General features: G+C 33.8%; 2 protein-coding genes and 1 pseudogene across 2 annotated transcripts; 2 read left to right on the forward strand and 1 right to left on the reverse strand.

Moving 5' to 3' along the window:
• Positions 1 to 13062: 13062 nt before the first annotated feature.
• Positions 13063 to 15446, reverse strand: LOC130954651 (caffeoyl-CoA O-methyltransferase). Its single transcript, XM_057881408.1, has 5 exons — positions 15228 to 15446; positions 15024 to 15103; positions 14764 to 14908; positions 13849 to 13980; positions 13063 to 13589 (listed from the first exon to the last, which is right to left on the reverse strand). Exons 1-5 carry the CDS (start codon positions 15321 to 15323, stop codon positions 13296 to 13298), a joined length of 747 nt encoding a protein of 248 aa, XP_057737391.1. The 5' UTR covers positions 15324 to 15446; the 3' UTR covers positions 13063 to 13295.
• Positions 15447 to 20473: 5027 nt separating this feature from the next.
• On the forward strand, positions 20474 to 22530 carry LOC130957156 (uncharacterized). Its single transcript, XM_057884035.1, has 4 exons — positions 20474 to 20658; positions 20817 to 20889; positions 20992 to 21175; positions 21275 to 22530. Exons 1-4 carry the CDS (start codon positions 20474 to 20476, stop codon positions 22528 to 22530), a joined length of 1698 nt encoding a protein of 565 aa, XP_057740018.1.
• A 186-nt stretch (positions 22531 to 22716) lies between these two features.
• Positions 22717 to 26418, forward strand: LOC130957160 (ATP-dependent DNA helicase PIF1-like; annotated as a pseudogene).
• The last annotated feature ends 679 nt before the right edge of the window (positions 26419 to 27097 follow it).

The raw sequence follows: 27097 nt of genomic DNA on the forward strand, positions 1-27097 counted from the left end.
TCTTTGAGCCAGGACAAAAAGTTCTGCTCTTCAACTCTAGGCTCAGATTGTTTCCAGGAAAACTTAAATCCCGATGGAGGGGTCCGTATGTGGTTACAGGAGTGTCACCATACGGATATGTTGAGCTTCAGGATATTGATTCTGACAAAAAGTTCATTGTTAATGGACAAAGAATCAAGCATTATCTTGAAGGCAATTTTGAGCAGGAATGCTCAAAACTGAGACTTGAGTGATTCTCAGTAAAGGTCCAGCTAAAGACAGTAAAGAAGCGCTTGCTGGGAGGCAACCCAGTCATTAGCAGGTTATATGTTTTGTTTTTACAAAGGCAAGTATCAAAAATGAAGGAATTCACAGAGTTACAGAAGGATTTAGCGCAAAAAGCAGAGAAAAAGAGCTTACTGGCGAAAAAACGCCAGTAAGGGGCATTTTGGGCGTTAAACGCCAGAATGGGCACCATTCTGGGCGTTTAACGCCAGTAAAGGTGCCATTTTTGGGTGTTAAACGCCAGAATGGGCACCATTCTGGGCGTTTAACGCCAGGTGTGCAGCATCCTGGGCGTTTAACAAAACGCCCAGTGATAAAGGGAATTATGGCGTTTAACGCCAGCCAGGGCACATGGCTGGGCGTTAAACGCCCACAATGGGCAACAAATGGGCGTTAAACGCCAGAATGGATGCCATTCTAGGCGTTTAACGCCAGAAAGGTGGGGGATCAAGATTTTGCTTTCCAATCAAATCTTTTTCAAACTTTCCTTTTCTTACCCATACTTTTCTACATAAACCCATCTCAACCTTTCATCATTCACTTTCAAATCCTCAAAAATTAAAATCATTCTTCAAATCTCTCAAATCAATCCCAAATCTTATTCAAAAACTCACCCTTCTCTCAAATTCTCTCCATATCTTCTCAAATCTCCTTTCAATTTCCTTCGAATTCTCATTCCCCCCTTATACAAACACGTTTGGCCTCACCATTCCCCCACACCATTCGAATTTGCTCTTCTCCTCTCTCTCTTCTTTCCTTTCTTTTGCTTGAGGACAAGCAAACCTCTAAGTTTGGTGTGCTTTTCCGTGATCACTAAGCCAAGATTCATCAAGATCATGGCTCCTAAGGGAAAACAAACCAATTTAAGAGGAAAGAAAGAGAATAATCCAAAGAATCTTTGGAATCAAGAGAAGTTCTTAACCAAAGAACATGAAGACCATTATCACAAAATAATGGGTCTGAGGTCAGTGATCCCGGAAGTTAAATTTGATCTGAAAGAAGATGAATATCCGGGGATCCAAGAGCAAATTCGAAACAGAGGATGGGAAGTTCTAACCAATCCTGAGATAAAGGTTGGAAGGAATATGGTTCAGGAATTCTACTCAAATCTGTGGCTAACAACCGTTCTGAGGTCACTATCAAGAGAGCAGTGATGATTCATTGCATTATGCTTGGAAAAGAAGTGAAGGTTCATCATGTGATTGCTTGTGAGATCTACACAATTGCAAATAAGAATTCCACTGAAGCCAAATTGGCTTACCCAAGCTTGATCTCCTTGCTCTGTAAAGAGGCTGGGGTAAAGATGGGAGTAGATGAATTCATACCCATTGAACATCCAATCACCAAGAAGTCAATGGAAGGACAAATGCAAGACAACTCTATCAAAAGGAGGGCGCAGGAGTTCCTCCCTGAATTTTCTGAAATTGGCTACTGGGCCAGACTAGAAGCATCTATCACCAAGTTGCAAGAGACTATGGAGCAACTTAAGGAAGAACAGCAGAATCAAAACTGCATGCTCTGCAAATTGCTGAAGGAACAAGAGAAGCAGGGGCGTGAGCTTCAAGAATTGAAACGCCAAAAGTTCTCCCCTCAATTTGAGGGAGCATCCACTTCTCAAAATCAAGGTTGTTGAGTCCTAACTCTGTGAAAACCTCTATCATTAGGAGCCTATTTAAATTTTTTGTTTTCTATTTTTTTCTCTAGTCTCATCTTATATCTATTTTTGAGTCTTGTTCTTAATTCATAATTAATAAAATTTAAAATTCATGTCTTAAAGCTATGAATGTCCTATGAATCCATCACCTCTCTTAAATGAAAAATGCTTTAATCACAAAAGAACAAGAAGTACAGGATTTCGAATTTATCCTTGAAACTAGTTGAGTTAGTTTGATGTGGTGACAATAATTTTTGTTTTTCCGAATGAATGCTTGAACAGTGCATATGTCTTTTGAATTTGTTGTTTTGAGAATGTTAAAATTGTTGGCTCTTGAAAGAATGAGGGAAAAAGAGAACTGTTATTGAGGATCTGAAAAATCATCAAATTGATTCTTGAAGCAAGAAAAAGCAGTGATTCGAAAAAAAATCGAAAAAAAAGGAAAGAAAAAGAAAGAAATAAAGTTGTGATCCAAGGCAAAAAAGAGTGTGCTTAGGAACTCTGGACACCTCTAATTGGGGACTCTAGCAAAGCTGAGTCACAATCTGAAAAGGTTCATCCAATTATGTGTCTGTGGCATGTATGTATCCGGTGGTAATACTGGAAGACAGAGTGCTTTGGGCCACAGCCAGAACTCATGACATAGCTATGCTCAAGAATTATTATTCTTAACTAGGAGAATCAATAACACTATCTGAGTTCTGAGTTCTTATAGATGCCAATCATTCTGAACTTCAAAGGATAGAGTGAGATGCCAAAACTGTTCGGAAGCAAAAAGCTACTAGTCCCGCTCATCTAATTGGAGCTAAGTTTCCTTGATATTTTGGAGTCTATAGTATATTCTCTTCTTTTTATCCTACTTTGATTTTCAGTTGCTTGGGGACAAGCAACAATTTAAGTTTGGTGTTGTGATGAGCGGATAATTTATACGCTTTTTGGCATTGTTTTTAGTATGTTTTTAGTATGATCTAGGTATTTTTTAGTATATTTTTATTAGTTTTTAGTTAAAATTCACTTTTCTGGACTTTACTATGGGCTTGTGTGTTTTTCTGTGATTTCAGGTATTTTCTGGCTGAAATTGAGGGATCTGAGCAAAAATCTGATTCAGAGGCTGAAAAGGACTGCAGATGCTGTTGGATTCTGACCTCCCTGCACTCGAAGCGGAATTTTTGGAGCTACAGAAGCCCAATTGGAGAGCTCTCAACGGCGTTGGAAAGTAGACATCCTGGGCTTTCCAGCAATGTATAATAGTCCATACTTTGCTCGAGATTTGATGGCCCAAATCGGCGTTGCAAATCAGCCTCAAAATTTCCAGCGTTTAACGCTGGAACTGGCATAAAAATTGGAGTTAAACGCCCAAACTGGCATGAAAACTGGCGTTTAACTCCAGAAAAGGTCTCTACACATGAAAGCTTCAATGCTCAGCCCAAGCACACACCAAGTGGGCCCGGAAGTGGATTTTTCTGTCATTTAATCAGAATTGGATTCTTTAATCAGAATCTTCGTGGTATAAGCTAGAATTGATGGCGGCATTCAAGAGAATCCGGAAGGTCTAAACCTTGTCTGTGGTATTCTGAGTAGGATTCAATGATTGAATGATTGTGACGAGCTTCAAACTCCTGAGGGCGGGGCGTTAGTGACAGACGCAAAAGAATCATTGGATTCTATTCCGGCCTGATTGAGAACCGACAGATGGATAGCCGTGCCGTGACAGGGTGCGTTGAACATTTCCACTGAGAGAATGGGAGGTAGCCATTGACAACGGTGAAACCCTACATACAGCTTGCCATGGAAGGAGCCTTGCGTGTTTGATGAAGAAGACAGTAGAAAAGCAGAGATTCAGAAGATGGAGCATCTCCAAAACCTCAACCTGTTCCCCATTACTGCAAAACAAGTACTTATTTCATGTTCTTTTGCTTTTCACAATCAACCCTGATAATCTTTGATATCCTGACTAAGATTTACAAGATAACCATAGCTTGCTTCAAGCCGACAATCTCCGTGGGATCGACCCTTACTCACGTAAGGTATTACTTGGACGACCCAGTGCACTTGCTGGTTAGTTGTGCGGGATTGCAAAAGTGTGATTGCAATTTCGTGCACCAGTCTCTACCTCAGAGGAGCATTGAAACCAACTTTACCATAATGCTCACACAGATAACGACCTTTATTCTCCTTCACTTTTCTGGGACAACTCTTACATGAAGCATAATACCAATCACTCTCACCAACTTCAATAGAAACCACAGTGGCTAGTATCCAACATGAAGTTTCCTGCACAAAAATAACACAATAACGCTAGTAGTAGACCCATATGAACAAAGCATGCCATGGTTGAATAAACCAACAGTAGAGGAGCTTACATTAGTTTTGTCCAAAACCTCCTCAATAGTAGTGATTGGTAAAGAACCGCCATGTAACTCATCACTAATTGAATTTACACGCTGGCTCTGTATATAATTAACACACTGATCCTTTAGATCACCTCTCTTTATTAACCTAAAGCACATGAGATCAAATAGGCAAACAATCTTACAAAGACATTATAGTGAAATTAATGAGATAAGGGAGCCAGTTAAGTGAAGACAGACTACAGACTTTCAACACACCTATTCTTGAATGCAAGAACATCGGGGATCTCAGGATTAAAAAACAGGCGAGAGGCATAAAGGCTATTTTGAACATTGACCTCATTGAGATAGAAATTAGGCTTAAAGAGTTGTGCCACCAAGATAATAGGCTGACCATCATCTTTATCAAATAAGCCAAGGGCTTTGTCCACCAATTCACCAAAGAGGGTGCACTTCATGATGTTTCCCCTAATTTTTGAAGTGGAACAAAATATAAGGACAAACAATGTCAGCAAATCCCACCCAAACGACAAATCAATAGTAAATCACAAAATCGAAAAAAGAATTGAAAATAAATAGGAAACGGACTCTAAATCTTCCAAGTGTAGTTTAATGAATTTACTCTCCTCTCCTGATTTTGTAACCAATGGTGTTACATCCTCTCTTTCTATGACATGACCCATACAGTCTACAAAAGAGTACACAAAGAAACCCAAAGAGCAAAGAGATTTATAAAGATACATACAAATTTAACCAAATAAATAACCAACATTATACAATAACATTAAAAGAAAGAACAAAATAACTAATCAATAACTTAATTTACCCATCAAATGGTTTTTGTTCACACCAACCATTGCCTCAATCTTCTCATATGAGATAAACTGAAAAGGATTAAACAGAAAACTGCCGCTGGGAAGCAAACTGACATAGGTCTTGGTATAAAAGCTTAGTTTATACTTGTGGCTAGTTGTTCGCACAGATTGTCCTACTACTTGAACAATAAAATTTTTTATTGCATAAAGTTCATGCTCATGAATCAAGGTCCTAATTACCGCCATATTTGACTTCGGGATGGAGCAGTGTATACGATCACCCTACGCCAAAAAGAAGCAAATACAATAAACCACAATGGATAAAAAAAACCAAAGTGAATCTAATTAGAAAAGTTTAGGTTTTGTTAACTAACCCTTTCATCTTGAAGCACCAACTCCATGCTGTAAATCTCTCTTGGGTTCCACTTGCTAGGAAACTCGTAGAGGCGCACAATCCCGACCTTCAGATTCCAAGCCAGCTTCGTTGGGTTGATATCTACAACAGCATCCACTTTTTGATTAATAACACCAACAGGATTCGTGAGAGCCATAGCAGAACACAGGAAGGCAGAGCTCTATCAAGTATATAAAAGTCGTTCTTTTGTAAAAGCTATGGAATTTGAATCGAACACATATTCACAAATCTAATTTGAATAGAATATATAGACGATACAAAGAACACTGTTCGGAACCCAAATCCTAAACACCACTCTCTCAAAAAGAAAGAAAAGAGCGCCAGATTTGAAAGTTAGAGCCAATTTAAAAGATTTAATCATGCTATACCTCATATTTTCATCTCTGGATCCGTGGCTCACCATCATCTGCCAATCAGAAGGAAGTATTTCTCTTATCACCCAATCAAGAAGTCGCATTACGCTAATGCACCTCGTTTCGGGATTGTCGAAGCCTAACACCATAGAGAAAAGTGGCATTACGCTAATGTCTCTCGTCGACATCTCGTCTCCCCATTTTCCCTTGTTCCCGCGGCTGGTGCAGTGCTTCAACCAAAGGGTAAAGAGAAATAACCTAATCCTTTTGTTTCCCAATTTTAGTTTTAAAATTTTAGAAATAGATGTAATAATAAATTTAGAAACAGGTGTCGAAGGGCTAAGTAGTAGTCCACTGTAGGGGACTACCCAACTTTATAATAATAAAAGATACGTTGCAAGTACAGTCCTTAACCAGTCAAAAATCCGCTTATCAATTTAAAAAGGGTTGTCACAAAGTTTAAAATTAAAATACTGGGAGTATGAATCCCAGGTCGTCTCGCAACGAGTTGCAGAGAGATGTGCTATTTTATCAATCAGGTGTTTTCAAAAATGGTTGAATTGATAAACAGGAAATTAAAATAGAGAATTTAATTAATTCTAAATAAAAGCCTTGACTGGAGTAGATTAGTTGGAAGCCCTATTCTTGTTGAAGTACTCTCAAGATTAATTGATAATTGAAGGTTGCTCTGTTTAGTTACCCCTTACTAGGTAAGGGAGAGTCAAACACGTTGGAATGTTGTTTCTATTCACAAGTCCCAATCCGCTCATTGAAAAGGATTAGTGTTTGTGAATAGAGGGGATTACAACAATGAACCCAATTATAATTATCCTTTCAAGCATCCCAACTCAAGGGTTCCTTTCAATCAACTCCCCATCAAGTTAGGGAACTACTCGCTCATTGTGAATGTAGAACTCATAACATATAAAAAGGAATTAAAGGAAGACATGATAAATAAAAGATGAAAAGGGATTAAATAAAAATATCATTCTATATTAATAACTTGTGAAAACAATTCAATGTCAACTCTAAAGAGAATAATGATATGGAAGAATAAGTAAAAAGTAAATAGCAAAGTATAATGACTAGTACCGGAGGTGGCCTCTTCTCAAAAGCTAAAAAGCAAAATCTTCCAAAAATCCTAATTATGAATGTCAAGTGATAAAAACCTAGGGGAGGAACCAATTCAGATCTAAAACTAAAAATTATGTGGAATGAATTGTTCTACTCTGTTTCTGCATGTTTCCTGGCTCTAGTCTGTGTTTCTGGGCCGAAAACTGGGTTAAACTCCGGCCCAGAAACTCTGCCAGTGACTTCTAAAATTCTGCAGACCGCGCACGCCACGCGGTCACGTTATTCATGCGGACGCGTCGTTCGGCGTGGCTTTCCCACGCGGGCGCGTCGTCCATGCCTCCGCGTCACTTATGCTTTTCCAATCCGTGCGGTCGCATGAGCTATGCGGCCGCGTCACTGCGATTTCCTCTCTTTCGCGCGGTCACGTGAGCCAAGCGGCCGCGTCACTTCCCGCTGGTCATCTCCTTAATTTCTTGTATTCCTTCCATTTTTGCAAACTTCCTTTCCAATCTCCAATTCATTCATGCCCTATAAAGCCTGAAACACTTAACACACAGATCACGGCATCGAATGGGATAAAGGAGAATTAAAATACCTAATTAAAAGTCTCTAGGAAGTAAGTTTTCAATCATGTAATAATTTTAGGAAGGAAATATAAATGCATGCTAATTATATGAATAAGTGGGTAACGATCATGATAAAATCACACAATTAAATACATTATAAACCATAAAATAGTGGTTTATCAGAGAGGCTCTCTCCTCTCTCTTAGGATTTAGGATTAGGATTTTTAGAAATTAGGATTTATTTCTTCTTCATCACAGGTTCAATATTCCTTTTAATTTATATTTCTCTTCCACTTTTAGATACTCTGATGCTTTTATTTGTATTTGATTTATGTTGCCCAATTGGCTTATGAACTTTTCCATGTTAGATTTGACTACTTTTATTAACGCAATTGAGGTATTTCAGATTTATGCTTGCTTTATTCTATTTATGATGTCTTCAATTTAATTTAGAATTTTCCCTTTTGGCTCTGGTTAAGTAATTGGTAACGCTTGAGTTATCAAATAAAGTAGTGGTTGAAATTGGCAGATCGCTCTAAAGCTAGTCTTCCCACAGGGATTGACTAGGACTTGAGGATCAAACTAATTATTCCACTTGACTTTCCTTTGCTTTAGTAAAGGTTAACTAAGTGGGATTAAAACTCAATTCTCATCACAATTGATAAGGATAGGACTTCCAGTTCTAATACCTTGCCAAAAGTTTATTTTGTTATTACTATTTTAATTTTATTATCATTTAACATACTTCTTCCTTACTTTCAAAACCCCCAATTTACAAGACTCGTAACCAATAATAAGAACATACCTCCCTGCAATTCCTTGAGAAGACGACCCGAGGTTTAAATACTCGGTTATCAATTTAAAAGGGGTTTGTTACTTGTGACAACCAAAACTTTTGTAAGAAAGGACTTTTGTTGGTTTAAAAGCTATACTTGCAACGGGAATTTATTCTGAATTCTAGACCACGCAAAAGTTCTTCTCTTTAAAATGGCGCCGATGCCGGGTAATTGCAAACGTGTGCCTTATTATTGGTTATTGTAAATATTTTTCAAAAAAAATTCAGATTTTATTTTAAAATTTTTATCTTATCTTATCTTATTTCAAAATCAAATTTCAAATTTCAAATATTTTTCAAAAAAAAATCATATCTTTTTTCAAAATCTTATTTTATCTTTTTTTTTTCAAAAATCATATCTTTTTTCAAAATATTTTCTTATCTTTTTCAAAAATCATATCTTTTTTTAATATTTTCTTTTTGTTAGTTTTTGTTTCTAATTTTTTCCTACTACTATGAACTCTCACCCCTTTGGCTATGAGTCTGGTTACAATTATGTTGCAGGAAGAGGAGACTACAGTGAGAACATGCATCAAGATTGGAACAATCAAAGATGGGAGGAGCCACAAGGATTTGATCAACCCTCATGGCAACAACTACCTCCAATGGACTATCAACAATCATTCTGTGATGCATATCAAGGCAATGGCTTTGGTGAGCACTCTTTTGACTATCAACAAGCACCACCATATGCTTATGAACCCTCTCCTCAACATGACTTTAGACCACCATACTCACAAGCCTCCTTTCGCCATTCACCTCCATATGACCTTAACCCTCAACCACCATACCAACCACCTTATGAGCCATATGAACCATATCTAGAACCACCCCAATTTCAACCCAATTACTCCCAGGAACCACCACCTCCATATACACCATGTCTATATCCATCTACCCAAGAGTCATATGATCCTAATCATGCAATCCAAGCAGAACAAGGATCAAGGGATCATTTCAAGGAATCAGTGGATCGATTTCATGTAACTCTATCTCAACTAAATCAAGAGATAAGTCGATTAGCTTCCCAACGCTCAGACACTCAAAGTGCTCCCATGGCTACATGTGGGGGATCAATAAAAGAGCGTAGCATGAAGGAGACACTAGAAACCCCAATGGACAATGATGAACATACCTTTGTATTGGAACAAGTGGAGGAAACCGTAATAGCTGAAGAAGAGGAAGTGGTTGAAGACATAGGAAACGCGGAACCTCCATGGGAAATTCAAATCATAGAACCCCCTTCCAAGACGTTTGAATTTGATGTTGAAGAGGGTGTACAACCTCCAAGGCATATCATGGTTGAATACTTGGAAGAGGTTGATCAAGAGATAGAGACTAAAGAAGAAGAAGCACAACCTCCCATGCCCTTGGAAAGCAATGAAGAGGAGATTGAATTGGAAGAAAGCCACCAAGAGGAAGAGGTTGAAATTGAAGAAGCTTACAAGGAGGTGGAAGTTGTCAAAGAAGAACACAAGGGAGTGGAGCTTGCAAGTTCATTAGAAACACCTCTCCCAAGGCCATTATCGTCCAACAAAACGTTCAAGTGGGTAAAATTCTTATCCTTGACCTTTACCTTCCCACTTGAATATGGGCTACTGGAGACGAATGGTTAACTTAGAGCTCTTTGTGGCATTAAGAGTAAGAGGAACATGGTTAGTGGTGGGCAACACAATCCTAGGTTCATTATGGTTGAAAGCTCAAAGTTTAAACGCAAAGGTTGGTGTAGAACTCAATTGAATAGGTCTAGGAAGTTGTTTGGACACTTTAGTGAGAATTTTAAAGCTGAACCACCCGGATGGAATCATGATAAGCAACTTGAAGACGGGTGTACAAACAAGATTTAGGATCCGGGAATATATGAGGATCAACTTTGGGAGCTCAAAGCTTGTGGAGAATTTCATCAACGCTTGGTAAATTTACTTGGTATTGATAGAGCTTATTGGAAGTCCAAGCATTGGTGGAAGTTTCAGGATGAGTTCAAGCACAAGCCACCATGACAAGGAGCTCGCCAAATGTCCAACTTAAGGACTATAACTAAAAGTGCTGGGTGGGAGACAACCCACCATGGTATGATCGTTCCATTTTCAGTTTAAATTTTAGTCTGTTTTTGAGTTTTGATTGAACCTGGGATTTTGCATAACATTCATTACATTCTGCATACTGCATCAAAAAAAATATAAAAAAAATTTCGCACGTGACGCGATAGCGTCGCCGACGCGTCCGCGTCATAGGTGCGTTGGGATGAAAATAAATTAAACAGAGAGTCACGCGAAAGTGTGGCTGGAGGCATGCCTTTGGCACAAATTGATCCACGCGTCCGCGTCATGTGGGAAAAATGCCTCCCACGCGTCCGCGTCACCCACGCGAACGCGTGCCTCAAAATCGACGTAAAAAGGGGTGTATGGTCGAAAGTTGAGCTGGAATTGGGCTGGACTCGTGCTAGAAGCACCAGTCCTACCACGCGAACGCGTGCCCCACGCCTCCGTGCCATTTTCAGAATTGGGCCATTCACGCGATCGCTTCAACCACGCGACCGCGTCACCCAAAGATTCGGCAATATGAATTTCAAACAGAGAGTTGCGCGACCGCGAGGCTGCCCTCGCGCAAATGACACAAATTAATCTCTCCTCTTTCTTAGGATTGAGGATTAGGATTTTTAGAAATTAGGATTTATTTCTTCTTCATCACAGGTTTAATATTCTTTTTATTTTATATTTCTCTTCCACTTTTAGATACTCTAATGCTTTTATTTGTATTTGATTTATGTTGTCCAATTGGCTTATGAACTTTTTTATGTTAGATTTGACTGGTTTTATTAATGCAATTGAGGTATTTCAGATTTATGCTTACTTTATTCTATTTATGATGTCTTCAATTTAATTTAGAATTTTTCCTTTTGGATCTGGTTAAGTAATTGGTGACGCTTGAGTTATCAAATAAAGCAGTGGTTGAAATTGGTAGATCGCTCTAAAGCTAGTCTTCCCACAGGGATTTACTAGGACTTGAGGATCAAACTAGTTATTCCACTTGACTTTCCTTTGCTTTAGTAAAGGTTAACTAAGTGGGATTAAAACTCAATTCTCATCACAATTGATAAGGATAGGACTTCCCGTTCTAATACCTTGCCAAAAGTTTATTTTGTTATTACTATTTTAATTTTCTTATCATTTAACATACTTCTTCCTTACTTTCAAAACCCCCAATTTACAAGACTCATAACCAATAATAAGAACATACCTCCCTGCAATTCCTTGAGAAGACGACTCAAGGTTTAAATACTCGGTTATCAATTAAAAAGGGGTTTGTTACTTGTGACAACCAAAACGTTTGTAAGAAAGGACTTTTGTTGGTTTAGAAGCTATACTTGCAACGGGAATTTATTCTGAATTCTAGACCACGCAAAAGTTTTCTCTTCAGACTACGTTGAATATCATGTAGACCGCTTGTGGTTGTCAGGCACGCGGATCTTGGCTAAGCGAGTAACGAAGATAGTGGGTGATTGTCACGGGTCACCCCTTTATTCTGACTTAACTGAATTAAGAACGAGAGTATATCTTGGAGAAGAAGTAGGCGTGAATTGAAAGTGAAACAATAGTACTTGCATTAATTCATGAAAAACCGCAAAGCTCTGCACCTTAATTTATGAGGTATAGAAACTCCACCGTTGGAAAATACATAAGAGAAAAAGGTCTAGGCATGGCCGAATGGCCAGCCTTCCAAATGTGAAAAATGGCATAAGCCCCAATACAATAGTAAAAAGTGCTATTTATACTAAACTATTTACTAGGGATTACAGAAAAATAAGTAACTAAGTGCAGAAATTCACTTCCGGGGTCCACTTGGTGTGTATTTGGGCTGAGCTTTGAAGCTTTCACGTGCATAGGCCATTCTTGGAGTTAAATGCCAGCTTGGATGCCAGTTTGGGTGTTTAACTCCAGTTCTGGTGCCAGTTCCGACGTTTAACGCAAGAAAAGGGTCTCTGGTGGACGTTTGGATGCCAGTTTGGACCATCAAATCTTGGGGGCAAAGTATGAACTATTATACGTTTCTGGAAAGCCCAAGATGTCTACTTTTCAACGCAATTGAGAGCGCGCCAATTGGGCTTCTGTAGCTCCAGAAAATCCACTTCGAGTGCAGGAGGGTCAGAATCCAACAGCATCTGCAGTCCTTTCTCAGCCTCTGAATCAGACTTTTGCTCAAATCCCTCAATTTCAGCCAGAAAATACCTGAAATTACAGAAAAACACACAAACTCATAGTAAAGTTCAGAAATGTGATTTTTGCATAAAAACTAATAAAGATATATTAAAAGTAACTAAAACATACTAAAAACTACCTAAAAACAATGCCAAAAAGCGTATAAATTATCCGCTCATCAATACTCTATTATCAATTATCGCCAGGTCAATTTTAGATGGTGAACGTCTGAGTGGTGCAACAATGTTAAACTAATGGACGACGCAGAATTGGCCACATTATATACCAATTACTTTTATTAGTTGAACAATGAAATTTGACTAAAGAAACATAGTCAAAAGGATGGAAAGATGCTAACAACCAAACTCTTCTCAACAATCTGCACAAGCTTATATGTGATAATTCAGCAAGTTAATTTGATCTCAGAACAAGACATCTTTTTTTTGAAAGTGCATTACAAGATCTCAATTTATATCATAATTGGAAGATTAATTACCTCCAAATTAAGATATACCATGAAATTGAAGCAAATGAAATGAAAGAAAAGGCACAAGTATATAAAACTCTTTACTCATCCACCGTTTTCAGATCAACAATAATAAGAAGAAAATTACAATTACAAATAGAAAATATCTTTAGAAAAAAAAGAAGGGAATGGGATCGCTTGGTTGATTGTTTATAAAACGGTTTAGGATTTCTTCGCTCCCAAGACAAGGAATTCATGTGTTGAAGAAATGAACGGTGGTCAATGGTTGTTGGAGTAGGTGAATCAGCTGATCCGACGGCAGAGAGTGATTCCATCACCAACCGGGAGCATGCAGATCTCAATTCTGGGGTCCACAGCCAAGGCCTTGTTAAGCTCCAACACAAAATCTCTGTAGTACCTAACGTACTTCCTCATGGGTGCATCGGCAGGTGCGACCACAGACCCATTCCATAGGGTGTTATCGTAGCCGATCACACCACCTACCTTCACCAAATCGATGAGCCTCTTATGGTAGTTCAGGTAGTTGTCCTTGTCTGCGTCCACGAAAATGAAGTCGTAGCTTCCATGGTTCTTCTCCTACATTTTCACGTTACATACACATTCACACCTTTAATTAGAAATGTGCTAGAACTAAAAATTTGTCTTTCATCGTAATTGTTAATAGTATTTATTTTAAGTGGTTTTATTTGTGTGTTATAATTTCCACACTGAAAGGGGCTAAATTTGGGTCATATAATAGAGTTGAGTCAAGAAAACATTTTCCTAAGCAATTAATCAACCAAAGGAAAAACTTGCATCCTTTTTTTTTTCCCCTTTTGGGACTAGAGAAACTTACATCTTTAACCAATTCGTCGAGAACAGGGAGAGCTGGTCCTTCTTTGAAGGTAATTTTGTGGTCAACGCCGGCTTTTTTAATTACTGGCAGACCCAATTCGTAGTTCTCCTTGTTAATATCCATGGCCAAGATCTGTTACAATTAATATAATTAAAAATTGTATTTCATAAAAATTACCTTAAAAGTATTTGTTCAAATTTTTAATATATTTAATTCATTGTAAAATAAAAATTTAACTTTGATCTACTGGCAAACATTTATATCCAATGATATATTGACATGTTAATAAATATTTTTTTATTTCTAAATAACCAAAAATAAATATGATAAGTTTGGGAAAAAATTTATATTATCCCGTATATTAAAATTAAATTCATTAAAATAGACAAAAAATTGAGCATATTTGATGACTTTGATCCAATCTCAAAAACATACCAAAAATTTTACTATTATTAAATACTAAATAATTAACTAACAAGTGGCTTAGACACTTGTTAACGATACTTCTAATAATAATTTTTTATGTTTATAATAAAAATATAATTAAAAAAGTTATTTTTTTTAATAAACTGTTTTTTTTTTAATAAATTGTTTCCTTTCTACTTCTTTAAAGGTTTGTTAACCAAACCCGTACCAAATACCCAATTTGACTATAGGCGTATAAAGTATGATCTCCCATTACTACGAGTTATGACAAATTTTGAACAGGTGAAAGCAATTTGGATTCTGTCAAAAAGTTTCCTTAAAACATTGATTATGAAAGAGAACGGAATTTAAAGCTTTACTAATTTTTCTCATGTAATTAACGCTTAATTAAATTGATTGTATGTATCTTTAATTAACAAATATCAAATCCAAATCCAAAAAATTCTTATCCTGCATAGAAAACAAAAAAAAAAATCTTGGTCTTGGTACCTTTCCATCTTCAGGAAGAGCAAGGGCAGTGGCAAGAAGCGAGTAACCGGTGTAGACACCGATTTCCATGGTGTTCTTGGCATTGATGAGCTTAAGGAGCATGTTCAAAAACTGTCCTTCATCTGCAGAGGTTGTCATGAGGTTCCTGTTTTTGTTTGAAGTTTGATCAATCAACTAATCAGTAATCATTTCATTTGCCTGCCCAGAAACAAAAGATACTAATTATGCAGAACAAAATAAAAATGGATCATAATACATACCATGGGTGCTTTGCTGTCAATTCTCTCAATTCTTTCATGGCTTCATGTTCTCTTGGATACACGCTGGTTTCCAGAATGTACTGTACATTCATCATAATAACACACTATTTATTTTGAAATCAAAGAACCCAAAAGAATATAATATGTATTTAATTTATACAAGTGTAAAAGAATTGAGTGCCGAAAGGCGAGTAATTTGGTTACCTGGTATAGAGCATCACTCTGGAGAAGGCTCTTGTGACCAACTTCTTGGTGCCTTCCAGCTTCAGAAGTTTGGTTCTGCTCTCCGTTGCTGGCCATTGTTTCTATGTAATTCTTTTGTTTTTTTTTCTTTCTTTCTTTCTTTCTTCTTGATCTTCTTCTGTGCTCCCTCTATGATTGTGTTGTGAGTCCTGTGGAAAAGGATGAACGAGGGATGGTATATATAAAGAAGAGGAAAGGCAAATGAAGTTTGAGAAAATGCGGTTGGTGAGAGGAAAATGATGTTTGGTTGAACCGGATGGCGAACCCGGTTTGGGGTTGGTGAAGTTTGTGAATTATAATTTATAATTCCTTTTCCTAAATAGATATATGTGCAATATAATGAGCACGTTTCAGGCTTCCATTTTCATGATGTAGAGCCCCACTGAGTTAGTCCTATATTTTCTTTTTGTTGGTAAGTGATTTACTGCATCTTTACTTATTTATTTATCATTGAGAAAAAGTTATGAGACCAGAAATTTTTATTTATATTTGTCAATAATTTAGTTAATATTTAATACACACATTTTAATAGTGTACTAGTATATAATCCTGTACCTATACGGGATAATATACAAAATTAGGAACGGATATATCCGGAGACAAGTGGAGACTTGAGGCTCCATCTTTTTTTAAAAAAAATTAATAGTAATAAGTTATTAATTATGATTTTATTTTTTTAAAAAATAATTTAATATTTAGTCTAATATAAATAAAAGTTCAGTCCAATCTAAATATTAATTATTTTTATTATCTAAAAAGTAAATAATAATATTAAAAAATTTTGGAAAAAATATTTTTACTAATACTTTTTACTTAAATAAATTTTGAAAAGATATTTTTACTAATATTTTTTACTTAAATAAAAATTTTCAAATCCCATAAAATAGATTCTTTTTCTTCTTGTGATCATCTTCTTGATTCATTTAGTATTAATTCTCTCTGTTTCAATTGCTACAACTGAAAGATTTTTTTTCAGCTATGAATACTGTGAAGAATAACTCATAAACAAAATGAAAGATGAATTTCTTGCTAATTGTCTTTTAATTATATTGAAAAGAAAATTGCTGAAAAATTTGATACAGATTCTATTATCGATGAATTTTATGATACAAATAATCGACCACTTCGTTAGTAAAAATTACACACATATTTTTGTACTTCAAAATATATTCTTTATCAGTATATTTTTGTAATACATCTTACATTATATAATTTTTTTCATAATTTTTTAATATTATATATGTTGTTGGTCCCATAATAATATTTCTGGATCCCTACCTGCGTAAAGTTATATAAAAATTTTATTAAAATTTAAATAAAATATATATAGTAATTATCTATACCAATATATAAAGTCAATACCAGAATTTAGTGTCCAATTTTTATAGACACCATTTGTCCTCAAATAATTTATTTTACAAATCAAATTTATGGACAAAATAGTAATAATATATTTTTATTTTTTAAATAAAAAAAGTCATTAACCCACGAATGGACAAAATAGTAATAATACATTTTTCAGTTAAATAACTACTACAATCGAAAATTAAATAACTGCTCCACTTATAAATATTCCTCACTGTTGTCTATCCTTTTTTCTACGTGTTGCTATCTTTTGGTTCTAACATTCGTTTATTAAGAAATGGGCACCTGCAAATCATCATTAACCCATGAAAGAGTTAAATAACTGCTGCAATTGTGAGGAAATTAAATAACTGCTCCACTTACAAATATTTTTCACTGTTGTCGATCTTTTTTCTACGTCTTGCTATCTTTTGGTTCTGACATGCATTTATTAAGAAATGGACACCTCCAAATCATCGTGACAAGGAAGTTGATACAATTTCTATGCTAATTCCATTGACAAACACAGATATTTATATTATACATTTTGAAAAATAATAATAGACGTTATGATAATATGATAATATAAGTGGTTGGTATTTTATATTCACGGTTTATTTTATTTTTAAGTACTCATTTTTAATTTTTAAAAGAAAATTCAAAAGATAAGTACCTTTATCTTATTCCATTTTTACATCTAAAGTTTGTATTTTTTTGTATAATTGTAGATCGAGCACTACTGCTCAATATCTCAAAAAGTTTTTTATATGAACTAGGTTCAAACAATATATAAAGGCAATACTACAATTTGATGTCCAACTTTTGAAGAAATCATCTGTCTTCAAATAATTTAATTCATAAAATAAATTTAATGTATAAAATAGTAACAATAATTTTTTTAAATATTTTATCTTCATCATATCATATATAATATTTATTCAAAAAAAATTTCGTAATAAATAAATTTAAAGATATGTTATTGCACACTACTATATATAAAATTACTAATAACAAACAAGATTATGAATTTCATAATAAATAATTAAAATAAATAATTAACAAATAAAAAATTTAAAAATAGACCATACATTCATAATACTAATAATAGTAATTGTAATAAAGTTAATTGTTTTATATTTTATATTTTTTTAATTAAAAACAACATTTCAATATAAAATTTTTCTAATATTATAAAAATTTTATGATGTAAAATATAATCATTTAAAATACATTATTGTTGTTCCAATAATATGATTGCTATTATTCAGATGCTCATAATAATAGTGGTCCAATTAATATCTAATAGAATTTTACATTTCATATCTTTTTTAATATTCTAAATTTCTTTTAAACGTTTTATTTAATACACAAAAAAGGTTAAAATATTTTTAATAAATATATATAACATTCTAAAAAATAAATGATAATTTCTTCACTTAATAAATCTATTATACGGTTACACTTGAATTATTTTTCAAATGGTAACTTTTTACAACGAATTCAAACTACCTATCATGTATTTGTATTTTACGGCGCTGTCTATTCTTTTTAGTTATTCAGAGTTTGGATAATTATGATATTAATGGGTATTCTATGTATTCTATTACTTTCAATTAGTTTAATTTTGTATGATTTGTTTCTTTAAAAGTAACCTCTCAATTACCACTGATACTATACAGGCTTAATTTAATGAACAATTTTATAATTTTGTTGATGTGTTCTTTTTATATACTATCAGAAATTCATGGAAATAGATCTGATCAAAACAGTAGACGTGAAGAAAATGTAACTGGTTAGTATTGTACTTTTTTTCCTTTATATATTTAGTATTGTGACATAATTTTAATAGGTAAATAAATTTATAAAAAAATTATTTTATCTTTATATGTTAGCATATTAATGTATTCATAGTAAACATTAAATGTGAGTATAATTGATGTTAAAAAAATTATTTATTTAAGATCATTACAAGAACCAATTATTAAAAAAGAGTGCCAGTGCTTAACAAAAAAAAATTTAAAATCTATACACAAAAAAATTTATAAAAACCAATAAAATACTTAAAATATTTATCTGCCAATTAAAATGAAAAATATGTAAACTTTAGCGAAAACAAAAAAAAGGTAATTTAAAAAATAATATATTTTGTTGAATCATTCTATTATAACTCACATAAACATGACAAAAAAAATAATTAAATAAAATGTTAAAAAATTTATTTATTTAAGATTATTACAATAACCAATTATCAAAAAAAAAGTATCCGTGCCTAACAAAAAAAATTAAAATCTATACATAAAAAATTTTAAAAAAACCAATATAATACTTAAAATATTTATTTGCCAATCAAAATGAAAAATATGAAAAAACTTTAGCGAAAACGGAAAAAAATTTATTTAAAAAATTTTATATGTTGTTGAATTATTTAATTATAATTCACACAAATATGACAACATAAAATAATTAAAGAAACTATATTTTAAGAAATAAAATAAATAATAAAAATTAAAATGATAACTCTAGACAAAAGCACACAAAATAAAAATTATTAGAAGTAATAGAACAAATAAAATATGAACCAATATTATCGTCATGTATTGTATTATTTCGACCAGTAAACATTTAAAAAACATGAAACAAAACATACAAGCTAAAGAATTTGGCCAAAGACAAAAATGGTCATACCCTATATAAGATAATTAACTAAAAAATGCTATAAGACAATTGATGCAACAGAAAATTTTATTATTAAATTAAAATTATGATATATAAAGAAAGCATTTTTTAAAAAAATTATTTATTTCAGACTCAAACTATATTGTATTGACTATTTAATCTAAAAAAAATAATCCATGATAAACATAGTGTTACCATATAAACAAAAACATATAATGGAACAAGAAAATAATAAACATTTAAAATAATATAATGTTGTTATAGATCGTATGTGATTTTAACTTTGTTATAACAGTTTTGAATAAAAGGTTTTAAACAAAATGATTTTATTAAAAAAAGAATAAAACTATTTTGCTACAGAATAAATAATATTTCTTTATAATTAGAAGAATTAAAACATTTACTTAATGAATACAAAACATCTTTATAAAGAATAAAATAAAATATTTTATAATTAAAGTTGTTAAATATATCTGAATAACAAAATTTAAAAAAATAAAGTCAAACAACATCATAATATTATACAGTGTAACAAAGTTAAAAAAAAAGATTGAAACATCATTTAAATATTTGATAGCTACTTATCTCTTTTTTATGATGACCACTATAATAGAAGTAATTCTTTGTATTTATAATCAACAAAGAACTATTTTTTTAGTTGTTACAAAATTCATCATTTTCTGATTTTTATTATGAATGTAACTAAATATATGTTAATTTAATACGAGTACAGAAGTTAGACAAAATGTTCGAGCATCGCATAATTGTGCTCAAAATTTTCAAGAGGATGCAACAATAATTTGAACTCCGCTACCAATCCCAAGGACATGTCATTATTGTAGCGCACGTCTATTTCACTATGAGACGTTCGAGATGTGCTGTAATGGGAAAAAGTCTCTCTTTTCCGAGTAAATGCTCCTCAGGAATTGCTTGAAATCTTCTTGGACCCCTCTGCAGAAGGAAGCCATTTTAGAAAACATATTCATTGATACAATCATATATTTTCCTTCACTTCGTGTGGTGTGCACAGAGACGAACAACTGGATATAACAGGTCGTGGTATATATACATTTCGTGCTCAAGGCTCAATATATCACAGTATAGGGGAATTTCATCCGGATCAGGGTACTCGGCCATAATTTTTGCAACTGTACATATATAATACTGACCACGAATTGCAGAATAGGATGCTGGAGAACCCACAACTACATGAAACATTGGTTTTTAAGTTACAACAGTTGCTACACCGGTATAATCCTTTTCTCCATGTGTTTCGCCAGCTTGCACAATGGTCAGATGACATGAGTGTAGTTTGGTCATTAGAGAGCGACCTGCTAATCAGCCACAATATAGTCTTCCAACTGCGTCGCAGGTAGCAGCTATAATTGTTGGTGATGACGTTGAAACAATGATTCGTGGGCGAGATATTAAGGTGCAAACTCATGCTGGTAGCCTACGAAGAATTTAGGAATTTGTTGGCTATTACGATCCACTACAATATCCTCTTCTTTTTTCATTTGGAACTCATAGATGGGATATCAATACCCGAAGTCAAAGTGGCGACAAAGTATCATGCCGAACATATAATAGCTATATGCTCCAGGTACAAATTCTCATTTCCTACACAGTATAGACTTCAATAAAATTCTGCTAAAAAATTGTTCAATGTATATAATCTTTTTTGCAAATTCTTAAAAATTTGTAGATCCGCCCCGATGATCATTCCACCGTATTGCAAGCAGGGCGACTACTACAACAATATGTTGTTGATAACTATGTGAAAATTGAAACCGGAAAGTTAAGATGGGTTCGAACTAGACAGAAGAAATTACGGGCTGAATTATACCAAGGCTTACAAGATGCTTTGCACACAGGAGAAACCAATGCAGGTAAATATTGTTGCATCTAATTGCTACTTCGTAAATCATTAAGAATTACCCAAAATAATTATTAAAACTAATAATATTTCTCTATATATTTGTCTTCAGAAAATGTTGGAAGAAAAAGAACAATATTACCATCGTCGTTCATTGGTAGCCGTCACGACATGACCCAACGATATGAAGATGGAATGGCGATTATTCTTAAAGAGGGCAAGCCAGATATTTTTCTCACAATGACATGCAATCCATCTTGGACTGAAATAACTTCAGAACTCAACCCAGTTCAAACTCCACAAGATCGTCCAGATCTAACAACAAGAATTTTTCAAGCCAAAATTGAACAGCTGAAAGAGGATGTAATTACTAAGGGTGTCTTGGGAAAGGTAAAAAGATATATTTATGTCACTGAGTTTCAAAAAAGAGGGTTGCCACATGTACATATGTTGCTAATCTTAGAAAATAATGACAAGTTAATTGACCCGGAGCATTATAATAGTTTGGTACGTGCAGAGATACCATCTAAAGTAGTAGAACCACACCTACATTATGCAGTGCTAAAACATATGATTCATGATCCTTGCGGAACACTTGATCAATCTTTGCCCTGTATGAAAAATGGCCAATGTAAACGCAACTACTCAAAAAAGTTCGCAGCAGAAACACGAAGAGGTGACGACTCATATCCGCAATATAGGCGACGATTCGACACTCCAGTACCGAATAACCAAAATTTCACAGTTGACAATAGATGGGTAATTCCGTACAACCCTTGGCTACTACTAAAGTATGATTGCCATATTAATGTTGAGATATGTAGTAGCATAAAGAGTATAAAGTATCTCTACAAATATTGCTACAAGGTCCAGACCGGGTTGCAATGGAAGTTCACAATGGTTCTAATGTTGACGAGATCCAACAGTTTGTTGATGCAAAATGGATCGCTGCTCCAGAGGCATGTTGGAGAATATTTAAATTTAACCTTTTACCGAATGTATCCATCAGTGGAAAGGTTACAAATTCATTTGCCAAATCAACATCAAGTGAGCTTCTATGATCACCAAATCATTCCTGAAATACTTAATGATGATTATTTCTCTAGAACAATACTCACTGAGTTCTTTGCCCTAAATCGTGAGGAGGACCAACAATCTAGGCATCTTCTGTACAGGAAAATTCCAGAGTATTACACTTGGCACAACAAGAAAAAGGAATGGCGTCGGCGCAAGACACAGAGAAGATCCATCGGTCGAATTTATACTGTATCACCTTCAGAAGGAGAAAAATTCTATTTGCGTATTCTGTTATCTAATGTCAGAGGACCAATCAGTTGGGATGACTTGCTAATAGTGAATGGGGTCTAATATTCATCCTTCAAGCAATCTTCTCAACACCGATGATTGTTAGAGAGTGACAGTAGCATCCATGCGTGTTTGGTTGAGACTTCTGTTTTACGATTGCTATGTGCTTTACAAAGGTTGTTTGCAACCATCTTAATATTTTGTGAGCCTACCGATGTAAGAAGCTTATGGGATGAATTTTTTTCATATATGGTGGATGATTATCCGTCAGCCAGCACCACAACAGCCTTAGTGTTCACAAATCGGCTACTCAGGGATATAAATGATATACTCCTTCAGCACAGAAAACAGATTACACAATACGATTTGCCAGCTCTAACTCATGAAAATGACAATGACAACTCGATACCCAGAGTTATCCAAGAAGAACTGTTTGTCGAAGTACCCCGGGAAGACCTGTGCTCCATAGCAAGATTGAACAATGACCAATCTAAAGCTTTCAAGTGCATTATGAATACAATTGATCGAAGAGAAAGTGGAGTGTTCTTTGTTGATGGGTCAGGAGGATCAGGCAAAATATTTCTTTACAGAGCTATAATTACAGAATTGAGAAATAAGGGTCATATTATCTTGGTAACTGCATCATCAGGAATAGCCGCAACATTATTGCCTGGGGGTCGAACAGCTCATTCTAGGTTTAAGATCCCAATTAATGCAGAACCATCATCCATTTGCAACATAAGCAAACAATCAGATCTTGCAAAGCTGATTAGACAAACAACGACAATCATTTGGGATGAAGCACCTATGGCAAATAAAGAATCGGTGCAATCATTAGACCGCACTCTGAGAGATATATTAGCAAACGATATGCCATTTGGAGGAAAAGTGATGGTGATGGAAGGAGATTTCCGCCAAGTACTGCCTGTGGTACCGAAAGGTAGTAAGTCACAAATGATTTCAGCTTCTATAGTTAAGTCTCATTTATGGGCTTCCACTAAAATTCTCCATTTGCGACAAAATATGCGATCTTCTAATGATCATGTTTTTGCTGAGTATCTTATGCGTATTGGTGATGGAATTGAGCCCACCATACATGAAGACTTTGTACGGATACAAGCAAATATGGAAATTCCATGGGAGGGTGAAACATCGTTACACAAGTTAATAGAAGAAATATTTCCAAACTTACAATCTCATGGGTGGGACGCTTCTTACATGGTAGAAAGGGCAATATTGACGCCAAAAAATCATGATGTGCAACAGCTTAATGATATAATTATCAACCAGTTTCCAGGAGAAGAATGAAATTTAGTCTCATTTGATGAGGTAGAAGGTGACGCTAATAATTTATATCAACAAGAATACCTTAACTCAGTTTCTACAGGCGGGTTGCCACCTCATGTGTTGAAGGTAAAAAGAGGTGCACCTTTGATGTTATTGAGAAACATAGACCCTAAGGCCGGCTTATGCAATGGTACGAGGCTACTATGTCGTGGAACTTTTCAAAACATGTTAGACGTAGAAATTTTAACGGGTCATCACTGTGGAAGAAGAGCTTTCTTGCCTCAGATAAAACACAAAACAACAGAAAATTCAGGACTGCCTTTTATACTTATCCGAAAGCAATTTCCTGTAAGGTTGAGTTTTGCAATAACAATAAACAAATCACAAGGATAGACCATTCCTAAAGTAGGGATCTATCTCCCTAAACATGTATTTAGCCATGACCAATTATATGTTGCTCTGTCTCGAAGTATTTCTCAGTCAACTACAAAAATTTTAGTCAAAGAAGGAAAAATAGATGGAACAAGTGGAGAATTTACCAGAAATGTAGTTTTCAAAGAAATATTGTTACCATCACCACAGGTAATTTATGTTCTTAGTAAATGTGTGTAGTTACTTCTTAATACAATTCAGTCTACATATAATTTTAATCTTCAAATCTTTTTCATTGATATAGATATCTTTGTATACAAACTTCAATTTATTGAGGACTAACGACTTATATTTTTTTAATAGACAATTTGATTTCAAAGGAGCTCATCAATATATGCCAGGAGATAAAGACAATGAACTTGAACATTTGTTTTACGCAACAGGTACGTACTAATTATCATTAACTAAGACATATACTAAAAATATATTAACAAATATCAATTACAGGAAGAAGGATTCCAAAATCTCTGGAGTGCATGGAAAGATGAGCAAGCAATTGCATCAATCAAACCAATAGACAATAAAGTAATTTTTTAAATTAATCACTGTCAAAATTGCATTCAATATACATACTTCTATTTCTATGTTTCTAATCATAATCATATGTTATCTAATAGGTTCATTCCCTTCAAATTTATTCTATTGGTTGGGGAGGAACGGTTAAAACAGACAAGACCCAATTCTGGAAGATGATAAAAAAGGAAATACTGCTCCAACAACATACAAGGTAACGCAATCATCATAATCAGAATGTTATTGATATGCCTATTATCTATCCCCATCTATGTTCTTCTTTTACTAATAAAAAATGAAGGGAAAAAGTATATGCCTAAAATATTAAAAGGTTACTCTGAGATTGTAACGGTGATTATGTTTCCCATGTTGAATAAAGTTACAAAAAATAATTTTAAACTAATGAACGGAAATTAAACATTTTTCTTTTTCCAGCAACAAACTCATAGGAGCGAAACCAACTGATGTTAGTAAAGAACAACATTGCAGGTACCTATCATTAGATTAAGAAATCGCACAAAATAGAGATAATATCGGATACTTATAGATTTGAATGCTTTACAGAGGATTTAACGACTTCTTTTGTTGTGCATGTGTAGAAAATCCAACCTCAAACAAGAAATTTCAATTTTGCAGGTTTTATATTTTTTATTGTTAACTTTTCGTTCAAATATAATGAAATTTGTATTGGCATATGGTATATTTTATTGATTTCTAAATTTTGTAGTTCTTCAAGGCTCAAGAATTTATTGATAAGGAGATGTATGAGGAATTGCTAAAGATTTTTTCTCGGTACAAATTCAAAAATTACTTTAGATTTATCTTAACGTTTTTACTTATAATTTGATCTATAATCACAAAAAAAGACAATTATTTTTCTTCTTTACATTTTTCTAGGCACAAGAAAGATTCTTCAAATACAGATCCGTACTTTGGCCTACCACTTAAAAAAAAGGTCCTTAAACAAAGGAAAAAAATATGACTTTTAAATATGGCTCATTTTTTTGTGAACAATCATATTTTTCTATTTATTTTTATGACTTTGAATTAGATAGAAGAAGATAAAATATTATTGTAATAATTATTTTATGAATTATGTTATTTGTAGATTTGTGGATAGTTAGGTGATGCATATGTTCATTATAAATGAATCATTTTTGTTGGGAATAAGTAGTATGACCACAATCTAAACAATCACGTGTCAAATAATTTGTTATTGTTATTATATTAAAATGTTAATATAATAACGTCTTTGATTAAATTTAGAGATTTATCATTGTGATAGTGATCATAATATTGAGAGATAAATCTTTTATAATTTAATCTAAATTGTTATTGGTCATAGGATTATTAAAAAGAGGACATTAATAATCCGGAAAGACCATTTTATATATATATATATATATATATATATATATATATATATATATATATATAATGGTCTTCATTGGATGAAGATTAATATATCTCATTTATTAAATTATATATATAGATGGTGCATATAGAGATATGACCATTGAACTGACTCACTTTGAGAGTTCCTAATGGTTATAATTACCGTATAATTATTTAATATGAATTTGGGTAAGTGCTTAACGTTCCATATCTACGCTTTTAATATTTTGTTCTTAATAGTTCATTGGTCTTTTCAGCTCAATTAAGCAGTGTATTATTTCATGTTGTGTCGTTCCTGAAGATGGTACGGAGAGAGGGGTGTGAGAAACAAAGTTTCTCAATAATTTATCTATATAGTATTATCGTATCCATCCCTAACCACTCTGAGCTTTAAAATAAAAATAATAATGATGCAATATTGTTTAATTATTATTTTTAAAAGTTTTTGTTAATCGAAGTGGTGTGACTTTTAGATGCTTCTTATTTATTTATGTTATGACACATGTGATTTATGACTAAATGCTTATAACGTTAAATCATATATAATGCAAACACATGGACCTTGATTTGGTTTCTCTTGAACTTCTCTTTACATGAAAAGAAAATAATTTTTTACTGACCAAAAAACTCTTATACAATGCATGAAATAGACTTTAACTTTTCTTAGGCATTTTTTTAACATTACTTTGATTTTGGAAGGTATTGATGAGCTCAAATCGGAATAAAAAGATGGAACTTCCATTCCTTTATCGAAGATTTTTATCCCAAAAGTTTGGCGATCACCTTCTCCTATCGAAAGATCATCTCGATCAATCACCTTTCCTTACCGAAGGATCATTCCCTCAGTTCTTTAATGCTCATAAGATGGTTATTATAATGCTTAATGTGTATGAAATAAAGAGACATTATATCATAACATGCAATACTAACATCTATATTAAAAAATATTTAAGATATGGCATATAAAAAAAGTAGTATAAAACTCCTACTTCGAGTGAGGTTT

This window comes from Arachis stenosperma, chromosome 10 (assembly GCF_014773155.1).
Source record: "Arachis stenosperma cultivar V10309 chromosome 10, arast.V10309.gnm1.PFL2, whole genome shotgun sequence".
In the NCBI taxonomy this organism is placed as follows: Eukaryota; Viridiplantae; Streptophyta; class Magnoliopsida; order Fabales; family Fabaceae; genus Arachis; species Arachis stenosperma.